At 55.6% G+C, this 11,634-nt stretch overlaps 1 protein-coding gene across 1 annotated transcript in view; it reads left to right on the top strand.

Annotated features, from left to right (window-relative positions):
• LOC112812650 (cohesin subunit SA-2-like) overlaps positions 1 to 11,634 on the top strand; it is a 69,196-nt gene that overhangs the window by 19,706 nt on the left and 37,856 nt on the right. The window contains 5 exon segments of the mRNA XM_073902091.1: positions 3,196 to 3,351; positions 3,697 to 3,849; positions 4,287 to 4,383; positions 5,609 to 5,685; positions 8,997 to 9,068. Of these exon segments, the coding sequence (XP_073758192.1) occupies positions 3,196 to 3,351; positions 3,697 to 3,849; positions 4,287 to 4,383; positions 5,609 to 5,685; positions 8,997 to 9,068 (555 nt within the window).

Genomic DNA, 11,634 nt, shown 5'->3' with positions numbered 1-11,634 from the left:
CATGGTAAAAAAAAAAAAAAAAAAAGCCATGAATCTATGTGCAGTATTCCCCTAGCGCTGGAGTTGTCCCATTCTCCTTGATCGATCAACTTGGTCTTGGCTTGCTGGCTGTTTGTGCTGATCTTCTGGGGGAGGGGCCTGTTGCTGTGGTTTCCAAATGTCTTTGCCGGAGGCGGAATTGCCCCGCCCTTGTCGGTCCGGGCTAAGGAAGCTGCTCCGGTTTGTTCTCAGGAGCTTTTGTTCCCTGCAAGCTCTCGGTACAGCTTTGGAGGACCAGGGCAGAAATGGTGGCCTCCCAATCTCCACCCGGAGGAGCCGAGAACTCGGGGCCCCGCTCCTCAGTGTGTCCCCAGAGAAAAGCAGTCACTCCCGTGTCCCCGGTCTCCGGCCGCACTACGTGCTCACCCGGCCTGTGATCAAGCGTTGCTATCTCTGGCACCCGACTCCGCACGGAGTCTCCAAACCCAGCAGATCCCTGCAGTGCGTTCCCGCACAGCTCCTCCCTGGGAAGGAAGGGGAGTCTCCCCGGATCTGCTGCTTGTTGGGTCCCTGCTGGGGGAGCCGTGCCCCGACTGGGCCGCAGATCACAGTTTATGGCAACCCCGAGCTGAGAGCCCGCGACTCTGCTCTGTCTCTGCAGCCGGCTTCCCCGCTCTGATACCTGGGAGCTCTGGCGCACTCAGGCACCCCCGGTCTCTCCGTGACCCCGAGGGTCCTGAGACCACACTGTCCCGGGACGATTCCACCCCCCGCTTAGCCACTGCAGCGACGTCCCTCCGCCGAGCCAACTTCTAAAAGGTCCGATTTTGTGCTCCGCGGCTCTAGCACTTGCCAGAAGCGGCCGGCGGAGGCCCCTCCCCCGCCGTCTATCCTCCCGAATATCGCCTCGGATTCACTTCTCCGCACGCCCTACCTTCCAGTAAGTGGCCGCTTCTCTGTTCAGAGAGTTGTTGCTACTCTCCTGTTCGATCTCCTGTTGAGTTCATAGGTGTTCAGAATGGTTTGATCCCTATTCAGCTGAATTCCTGAGACCAGACGAAATCTAGGTCTCCTACTCCTCCGCCATCTTGCTCCGCCCCATCATTTCCACCTTCTATTCCATGAACATGGTATAGCTCACTGTTTCTGAAGGTCTTATTTCATTTTTTTCACCAAAGTCTTGTAGTTTTCAGTACACAGACCCTACATGTATTTTGTTAAGTTGATATCTAAGTATTTAATTTTTGAGGAGCTGTTGTAATAGGTACTGTTTGTTTGTTTGTTTGTTTGTTTTTTAATTTCCATGTCTGGTCTTTCATTGCTTGTTTATAGAAATATGATTGATTTTGTTATACTGACCTTGTATTTTGTGGCCTTGCTAAAATCACTTTTGAGTTTGAGGAGATAGTTTGATACGTCCTTTGGGATTTTCTGCATAGCCAATCATGTGATTCTCAAACAGAGCTAGTTTTATGCCTTCTTTTTTCCTAATCTGATGACTTTCATTTCCTTCTCCTCTTTGCTCCACGGAGTAGGACTTCCAATACATTGTGGAATAGAAGTAGCCTTGCCCTGTCCTTGGCCCAGTGTAAATGCAGGTATAGGACAAACATCCTGTCCTGGGTAGGGAAGGAGACTCTTGCCTGTAGTGCTTATTACTGCCTCATGTCGTGCAGCTGGCCACACTCTACTTGTCTCATTAGCATCTGAGAATTGGGTTAAAATTTAAAATGATAAAAGGCATTATCTTTAGTGTTGTGTAGGATAGGAAAGAGGGAGCAGTGTAAATATTTCAGGGTGGAGTGAACGGTAAACCAGTTCATGCTACGTCCTTCAGATAACTGGTACCAAAAGCCAAACTTTAGACTTTCTTATTTGAAATCATTACAGACTTGCAAAAGAGTTGCAGAAACAGTACACAAAGTGAGTCTTTTCCTTTCCCCGATTGTTCACATTACTATCACACCACGTGTGTGTTGTCTCATCGTCTCTCTGTGTATGTGCACACTTGCAAATTTATCTTCCTGAAGACACGTGAGAGCACATTCCTGAGGCAAGGCCTTTAATGGCACACGTGTCAGTGTGGGGTTCCTACAGGCGGGACCACGTGTGTGTTGCAGTGCAGTTATCGCTGGCAGGGAGCCAACCTGGCCAAGCCCTAGAGCCCTCGGATGTTCTCAGTTATGAAGACCGTGTCATAAGGCCCACCGTGTGGGGGTGCAGGGGTGTGGGGGTGCAGGGGTGTGGGGGTGCAGGGGTATGGTGCTAAAATGTGCACTTGTCCTGCAGACCCTCTGTGCCCCAGGGTGGCCCTTGAGGACTCAGTGTCAGCGAGCCCTTGGAGGGTCAGACTTTAGTGGGCAGGGGAGCACTGGGTCAAGGGAGCTGTGGCCCTGGTTCTCTCACTGTGTCCATGCTGGTCCTCATGCAGTCGCTGCAGCTCACTAGGGAAGGTCATGCTGTTGCTGGGCAGCTGTGCCCACTGTCTGCATGTGTGGCCCCAGGTTCTGCCAAGACCCCCAGGTTTCACTGTCGCCATGACTCCCAGGTTCCGCCATCTTTGTGCATGACCCCGGGTTCTTCTGTGACTCCCTTGTTCTGCCCCGTGCACCTGTGACCCCTAGTTCTGGGCTAATCTCCTTGTGCCCTTGAGGCTGTGGTGGTCTCAGCCCTGCTTCTGCTGGGCCCCTGGGCCCCCACCTGCCCCTTAGGACAGGGAGAACTGGCTCACCTGTCCCACAGGACTGACTTCCCCTGACCTTGCTGGTCACTGGCTTGAGCTCCCCATCTCCATCCTGGGCTCTGATCAGTGGGATGATGGGTACCCTATAGCCCTGAGAGACAGCCCTCGGGATTGGCTTCAGAATGGCTTGTTGTCGCCTGGACACTGGTGGTTCACGGCTGTGGCTGCAGCAAGTGGACTGGGTGTGTCATGCTGGGACGAGGACATGGTTAGGGATACGGGCGCGGTGGAAGCGGGTGTATGACCACTCCGCTGAGGTCCTGGTGGATCAGAAGCTCCGGCCGAGGCCTCTGTCCTGCAGCAGCAGTGGGTGACTCGGAGTGGCTGCCCCGCTTGCCCGGGGGCCCCTGGTGGTCATGGGCAGCGGTAGCGGCTACTTCCTGGCCACGCTTCCTCAGTCCTGCGATGTAGGGGTCCTGTCGTTAAGCTGGCCTCCATGCACCAGCGCTTCACATCCTACTTTCTGGTTGTAGGTGCAGGAAGGACCCTCGGGGGGCCGGGATGCCAGTGGAAGTGGACCCCGACGGCGAGGGCGGCGCCCATGCAGGAGGCTCAGGAATCAGGCTGGCCAGTTCATCTCTGTGGTGACCCTCTTTGAGGTGATGGCCAGGAGGAGGAGCTCCATACTGGTACTGACCACTGCTGGGAGGGATGCACGGGCTGGGTGGGTTGTGACGTGCTTCTCCACATCAGGCGAGGAGCTGGCTGGCTCCCACACGGATCCTGGAGGCCTTTGTCCCTGCACGGCCTGCCCATCGAACCACCAGTCCACTAGGGCCCCACGGGACCACCAGGGCACTTCCTCTCCCCATCCTGAGACACCACGTCCCCTCCTGAGTCATCAGACACCGTGTCCCCTCCCCATCCTGAGCACATCCCTCTGTCCTGAGACACGGTGCACCCTCCTCGCCCTCCCCGGGACACAGAGCTTCCCATGCAGGGTCCAGCCCCGTCATGGCCTCCTTTGGTTTTAGGCGCAGGGAGCACCCTTGGGGGGCCAGGATGTCAGTGGGCCGGGCACCCGCCGGCGAGGGCGGCCGCCGCGGAAGCACCGCAAGAGGAAAGTAGCCATCGCCACAGAGGTGACCCTCTTTGAGATGGTCGCCCTGGGGAAGAACTCGGTGCAGGTACCGCCCGCTGCGGGGTGCGTGGGGTGGGGCGGGTGCAGGGGTGCAGCAGACGTGGGGGCCCTCCTGGTGTTTGTCGCTACTCACGCCACACGGAGGCCGGGTGTCCTGGCAGTCGTGGCCGCACCCACTGCTGCCTTGTTCTGCCCGGCCTGCTCAGTGGTCATGTGTGCCCGTCACACGTGCTCGCCACTGCCCATCACATCACCTGATCACACACGTACACACACGTGCTCACCGCTGCCCGTCACACACGCCCGATCACACACGTACACACACGTGCTCACCGCTGCCTGTCACACGCACCTGATTACACACGTACACACAAGCGCTCACCACTGGGATCATATTCATGATCACACACGTGTCCTCATGGCTGGCCGGTCCCACGCACCTCATCACACACGTGTGCTCACCACTAGCTGTTGCCCCTGCAGACGGCCGTCGAGGAGTGGGTGCAGTCCTATAAGGTGGACAGGGAGCTGGCCTTGCTGGACCTCATCAGCTTCTTCGTCCAGTGCTGTGGCTGTGAAGGTGAGCCGTGCTCCTGGACCCTCGTGCGTGGGCCCGCTGGGCCTGCCTTTCCTGCCCACGTGTGGTTGTAAGAGACCGGGCGGGCTGGGGCTTTTCCAGACGTTGGTTTAGTTTACGTAGGAGACTTGTTATCGCAGAGCGAAGGGTGATTGTCCCCCCAAGGAAAGATCCGTCCACGTCCTGACCCCAGGACCTCAGGATGTGACCTCGTTGAGAAGAAGGACCTTTGCAGTTGTGAGCAGTAAGATAGTCCTTAGGGTGGCCCTAGTCCCACAAGACTTGGCGCTTGCAAGAGGAAGGACATAGGGGCACCTGGGTGGCTCAGTCAGTTAAGTGTGTGACTCTTGGTTTCACCTCAGGTCATGCTCTTAGGCTTGGATCGAGCCCCGAGTCAGGCTTTGTGCTCAGCAGGGCGTCTGCTTGGGATCCTCTCTCTCTCCCTCTCCTTCTGCCTCCTCCCGCTCATGCGCTGTCTCTCTCTCTAAAATCCATAAATAAAATCTTTAAAAAAAGAGAAGGGGAGATGGGGTGCCTGGGTTATGCTGCAGGAATGCCAGAAGCTGAAGGTCTCCAAGCTGTGTACAAGGGGGCAATTAGACACACAGAACGTGAACGTTATTCGGTCCTGCCCAGCAGGGAACACGGACCCTTGCTGCCACGTGGATGGACTTTGAACACATGGTGCTCAGGGACAGATGCAGGCACCTCAGACCACACAGGCTGACCCCATGTGCACGAAATGTCCAGAACGGGCAGGTCCACAGACGGACGGCATCTCCGCGGTTCCTGGGGCCAGGGAAATGAGAGGGGAGCACCACTGTGGGGAGGTGGGGGCCTCCTACAGTGGGCTGTAGCGATGGGTGACTGCAGTGAGTACACGCACCACTGAGGTTCATACTACGAGTCTGTTGTTCGCTCTGCGCGTTCCATGCCCATCAGTTGTCATCACCAGCGAACGACTGGGGGCTTCGCCCTCCCTCCGGAACCTGATGCAGGGGCTGTGGGGCCAGGACCAGCCTGTCGAGAAGCCCCTGCGGCATCTGGCTGGGCGCCCTGAGGGTGTCTCATGAAAGCCCCGTGGCGTTAGACACGCGGGCGCCACAGCACGTGTAGAGCCCAGCCAGTGAGGCTGGATGCAGTGGCTTCGCCGCCCTCTCTCAGGGACGAGGTGGTGTCCCCTAGGAGGAGGGTCGGCTTGAACCACGTTTCCTTCTTTCTCTCGCAGGGATGGTGACGGCCGAGCTGTACCAGAGCAACCAAGGCCAGAACGTGGTGCACAAAATGACCGAGAAGTTTGACCAGGTGGGGCGGGCTCCACGCACTCCGTGAGCCCGGGGCCTGAGGTCATGGGAGCTTCCTCCTGAGCAGCGCTGCCCTGCCCCCCGCCCGCCCTCCCCCCTCCCCCGGGCATGCGGGCTTGCGGTCAGGCCTGGGGGTGGAAGGAGCTGAGGCATCCCCATTTCCTGGGTAGGAGCCGTCCTCCTCTGCTTCCCTGGGAGAAGCGGGCCTCTTGGGGTTCCGTGTTGCTTTCTAAAGACTAACGTGAACCATAAATATGGGACATTCTGTCACGTACGGGGAAAATACGGCTATAATAAAATGGTACTCACGTGGCCATTGTCCAGAGGAAGAAAGAGAGCGAGCCCAGCAGGTGCCCAGACGTGCTCTGTGCCCGTCCGGACGACCTCCCCGCGGTGACAGGAGTATGTCCCTGAACTTGGTGCTCACAATATTTCGGTGCTCTGGCTTTGCTGCTGCACACGGGCACCCGTGCACACCAGCCCCGCTCTGCCCGGCTTCCAGCTCCGTGCCCGGGAGACACCAGTGCTCTGTGTGGCGTCTGTGAGGCTCTGTCACACAGACACACAGTTTAAGAAATAATTTATATACACGTGAATAATGTCGAGTAAACGTCTACGTCATGGCTGTGGAATGTTCCGTCGCATGTGTGTGCGTGGTTCATGTCCCCATTCTGCTTCTGATGGCATTCGGGTTGCTTTTGAGCTTTTTCTGTGTGTGGCTGTGGACGTGCATGTCCATGGGTCCTGCTGTCCGTGTTCCCGCGTTTGTGTGTAATGAATGTATGCACATTTGACTCTGTGGTGTGAGGCCAGCTTGCTTTCACAGCATCTCCACGTGTGCGTTAGGCTGCGTGGCTCTGCATCCCCGTCCGTGTTGGCTGCCGGATAGTTTTTGCCAATCTTGTAGTTGTATGCATGGTTCAGTTCCCCGGACTGTTGGTGAGCTCAAGCGCCTCCTTGCATTTTAAAGACGATTTTCTCTTGTTTAACACGTTGTTTTCATTGTGGAAAAATACACCCAGCATACAATTCACTGTCTTAACCAATTCAAGTGCATAGCTCAGTGGCATTGGGCGCATTCACACTATTGTGCGACTATCCCCACCATCTGTCTCCAGAACTTTCCATCATCCCAACTTGAAAGTCTGTCCCCATGAGACACCATCTCCCGGTCTCCCAACCCCGGTCCCTGGCCCCACCATCTACTCTCTGTCTCTGTGGATGGGACTCCTCTAGGGACCCCGTGTACGTGCAGTCCCACAGGATGTGTCCTTCTGTGTCGGGCTCATGTCCTCAAGCTCCATCCACGTCCTAGCAGGTGCAGAACGTCCTTCCTCTTCAAGGCTGCGTCATGTTCCACTGTGTGCGAACTCATCCCTTCAGCGAACAGACGTCATATCTACAAAATTTCTCACATCTTAAAATACCTAGAAAGTGTCTTCAGAAAGTCTTGTGAATCAAGTCCGTGAACAGTAACTGTTTTCTTTTAACTTTTTATTTGGAACAACGTTAAACGTAAGAAAAGAAGAATACATAAACTTCACCTGCATTCAGCAACTAATGCTCTGCTGTCTTCAGCTTATCCCCCATGTGTGCACGTGTGTCTCTGTGCCATGCGTGCACACGCGTGTGCACTGTGCACGTGTGAGCGAATGCATGTGTGTGCACCATCTTCAGCTTATGCCCCATGCGTGCACGTGTGTCTCTGTGCCGTGCATGCACACGCATGTGCACTGTGCACGTGAGCAAGCGAATGCATGTGTGTGTGCTGTCTTCAGCTTATCCCTCATGTGTGCATGTATGCCTCTGTGCCGTGCATGCACACGTGTGTGCACCGTCCATGTGAGCAAATGTATGTGGGTGTGTGCCATCTTCGGCTTATGCCTCATGCGTGCTTGTATGCCTCTGTGCCATGCACACATGCGCGTGTGCACTGTGCACGTGAGCGAGCAAGTGCATGTGTGTGTGCTGTCTTCAGCTTATCCCACATGTGTGCATGTGTGCCTCTGTGCCGTGCATGCACGCGCGTGTGCACTGTCGGTGTGAGCGAGTTCACGTGGGTGTGTGCCATCTTTGCCTTATCACCCATGCTTGCGCATGTGCCTCTGCTGTGCATGCACACGCGTGTGCACTGTGCCTGTGAGCGAATGCACGTGGGTGTGCGCCGTCTTCAGCTTATCCCCACGCATGCACGTGTGCCTGTGATGTGAATGCACGCGAGCGAGCAAATGCATGTGTGCACATGTGAGTGTGTGTGTGCAGGTCCATGCATATGCACAGGTGTGTTGGCCGCCGTGTGTGTTCACCAGAACCGCCCGTAAGGGGGCTGCAGACTGAACTGGGCCCTGACTGTGTCCTCCTGTGTGGCCGTGAGTGCTCCCGTGAGACCGTGGTCCTGTCCTCACTCTCAGGCACTCTTAAGTCACTGGAGGACAACATCCGTGCGAAGGATCTGCACACGTTACCATGCCTGTCTCAGGAATGTCCTTCACGTTTATTTCTGTCCCGTTCAGGGTCCCGCTAAGGTCCCTACATGACATTTAGCCATCTGTGCCCGGGCTCCCTTGAAGCCCACAGGTTTGGCAGTTCGGAGAGCCCAGGCCCGTAATTGAGGAGGATGCGCCTACTTGCTTCCGGCCTCTGTGTCCCCGAAATTAGCTCCTTACTTGGGGTCCCTCAGCATGTCCCTGACTCGATTGGGCCTCTTTCCTCAGAGAGCTCCCGTCACCAGATCAGGGTCCCGTTCGGTCTCCCCCCACCTCTGAAGCAGCAGTAGGGGCTTTGCCAGCCCCTCAGCCTGTGTGCCTCATGGGAGACCCTGCGCTTCCCAAAGAGCAGGCCCCTGGACACGTTGTAGGGAAATGCCATAGTGTGCAGGGCCCACAGCGGGCGGGGTGACATGCACAGCCACGGCACTGGCCGTATGGAGATGTGGCCAGCGAGCACGAGAGGCTCCGATGCTCCCGGGTCCTCTGTGCAGAGTGGCGTCTCCCCATGCTGGCTTCCAGAGACGACACGTGCATGCTCTGAGTGCCAGCCGAGTACACGAAGTGGCTGAGCGCCGCAGACGCAGTCCGTCCGCACGGCTCCCGAGGACACTGACGTGAAGGTGGACGTGAACTGCTGTTGTGGAGGCAGGCCGTGCGTGCTGTCGGCTGCTCGGAGCCGTTCCCCCCCTCACCCACGGGCCTCGGCCTCCAGGGGGGATGCAGACCAGCTCCCAGCACCCTGTGCTGCATGGGCCTGTCCTGCCAGGACGCGCTGCAGCCGGGGACGGGGGACTTGACCGGCACGTCTCGTCTGTCCTTGCAGGAGACCGGGCTGTACTACAAGAAGTTTCTGGCCTACCCCTGGATCCTGACCATCATGTGGCCAGAGAAACTGGTAACACACATTCCACTGTTTAAGAGTGGGGTGATTCTGTGTGGCTTCCCGGCACACCCGAGGCTGACGGAGCCCCGGGTGGTTCCTGTGGAGTCCCCAGCACGGGGTGGGCACCCTGATCACCGACGAGGGACTGCAGCCGTGAGCCTGGCTCCCACGGGAGCCGCCCCGAGCCAGCCCTGTGGACAGGGTCCTGCTGGCACAGTGCATGCAGACCTCACTCTATCCGGACTGCGGCGAGGGGGGCTCGGGCTGACCTGACCCCGTCCTGTCCACACTGAGTGCAGTAGAGCCTCCGAGTCTTGTCCACAATGCGACAAGACCTGACTGCGCTCAGTCCACACTGAGTGCACTTAGGTTCCATGGTGTGTTGCTTTAATTGACAAGGTGAAGCCAGACTCCGTGTGCAGTGGGACAGTCAGACTTGACCTGTCCTGCAAAAGTGACTTCATCCAGTGAGTTCTGTCCACACTGGGACAGTCTGACCAGAGCGAGTTCATCTATACTGGCACATTTAGACCCGACAGTGTTCTTTCTACTCTGTGTTATGGAAACTGACTCTTCTCTCTACACTGGCACATTTAGACCAGATCGTGTTCTGTCTACACTGTGTCATGGAGTCCTGACGTGTACTGTCTACACTGGCTCATTTAGATCTGATCATGTTTTGTCTACACCGTGTCATGGAGCCCTGACTGTGTTCCGTCTACACTGGCGCATTTAGACTTCATCATGTTTTGTCTACACTGGGACATTTAGACCAGAGTGTGTTCCGTCTACACTGGCGCATTTAGACTTCATCATGTTTTGTCTACACTGGGACATTTAGACCAGAGTGTGTTCTGTCTACACTGGCACATTTAGACCTGAAAGTGTTCTTTCTACTCTGTGTCATGGAAACTGACTCTTCTCTCTACACTGGCACATTTAGATCTCATCATGCTCTGTCTGCCCTGGGATGTTTAGACCTGACAGTGTTCTGTCTACACTGGCTCATTTAGATCTGATCTTGTTTTGTCTACACCATGTCACGGAGCCCTGTGTTCTGTCTGCACTGGCACATTTAGACTTGATCATGTTTTGTCTACACTGGGACATTTAGACCAGAGTGTGTTTTGTCTACACTGGCACACTTAGACTGAAAGTGTTCTTTCTACTCTGTGTCATGGAAACTGACTCTTCTCTCTGCACTGGCACATTTAGATCTCATTATGCTCTGTCTACACCGGGATGTTTAGACCTGACAGTGTTCTGTCTACATTGCGTCATGGAGCCCTGACTGTGTTCTGTCTACACTGGCACATTTAGACTTGATCATGTTGTGCCTACACTGTATCTTGGAGACCTGACTGTTTTGTCTACGCTGATCATGTTTGTCTACACTGGCATATTGAGACCTGTTCATGTTTTGTCTATGCTGTGTCATGAAGCCCTGACTGTGTTCTGTCCATACTGTGTCATGGAGATCTGACTGTATTCTGTCTACACTGGCACACTTAGACCCGACCATGTTTGTCTACACTGTGTCACGGAGACCTGACTGTTCCATCTACACTGGCACATTTAGACTGGATTGTGTTCCATCTACACTGGCACATTTAGATCTGATTGTGTTTTGTCTACACTGTGTCATGGAGACCTGACTGTTGGGTCTACACTGGCACGTTTAGCCCTGATCATGTTCCGTCTACACTGGCACATTTGAACCTGATTGTGTTTTGTCTATGCTGTGTCATGGAGCCCTGACTGTGTTCTGTCCACACATTTAGAGCTGACCATGTTCTGTGTAGTCTGTCCTGTAGTCTCTGCGTGCTGTTGTGATGGTCACTGTTGGAATGACCCAAGCCGTCAGGGTTTCTGTGGCCGTCTGCATCTGGGTGGAGAAGGGTAGAACAGGAGCTGTTGTAGGGTGCCATGTGGCCGGCCCCTGGCACAGCAACTGCAGGTGTCCTGTGGCTGGAGATTCACCTGGTGTCCTTCATATCATTCATTCCTCACCATCTCGTGTGTGCAGATAAGATACCATGTGTTAGCGCACTTCACAACGAGGGTGTGGGAGGGTTTCTCACAAAGTGCACTGAGTTTGGGGAGTGAGGACTGACCTTGCAGACCCAGTTAGTGACCTGGTCTAGCCTCGGAATGGGGGGGTGTCTCAGGACATGTTTGTAACCCCATAGGTGCCTTGGTCCAGCCTCGGGATGGGGGGTTTCGGGACATGTGTGTAACCCCGTTAGTGACTTGGTCTAGCCTCGGAATGGGGGTGTGTGCGTGGATAGAGGCAGGAGGCAGGTTGTCCCGATGAACGTCTTGCCGTGTGCGTGGATAGAGGCTGGAGGCGGGTTGTCCCGATGAATGTCTTGCCGTGTGTGTGGATAGAGGCTGGAGGCCGGTTACCCTGATGAACATCTTGCCATGTGCGTGGATAGCAGCTGGAGGTGGCTTGTCGCAATGAACATCTTGCCATGTGCATGGATAGAAGATGGAGGCCCATTCTCCTGATGAATGTCTTGCCGTGCGCATGGATAGAGACTGGAGGCCGGTTCTCCTGATCACCCCTTGCCGTGCG

This window comes from Callorhinus ursinus, unplaced genomic scaffold (genome assembly GCF_003265705.2).
Source record: "Callorhinus ursinus isolate GAN/ISIS: 27379988/994484 unplaced genomic scaffold, GSC_fseal_2.0 scaffold16, whole genome shotgun sequence".
Lineage (NCBI taxonomy): Eukaryota > Metazoa > Chordata > Mammalia > Carnivora > Otariidae > Callorhinus > Callorhinus ursinus.
This window is presented reverse-complemented; position numbering and strand designations above follow the sequence as displayed.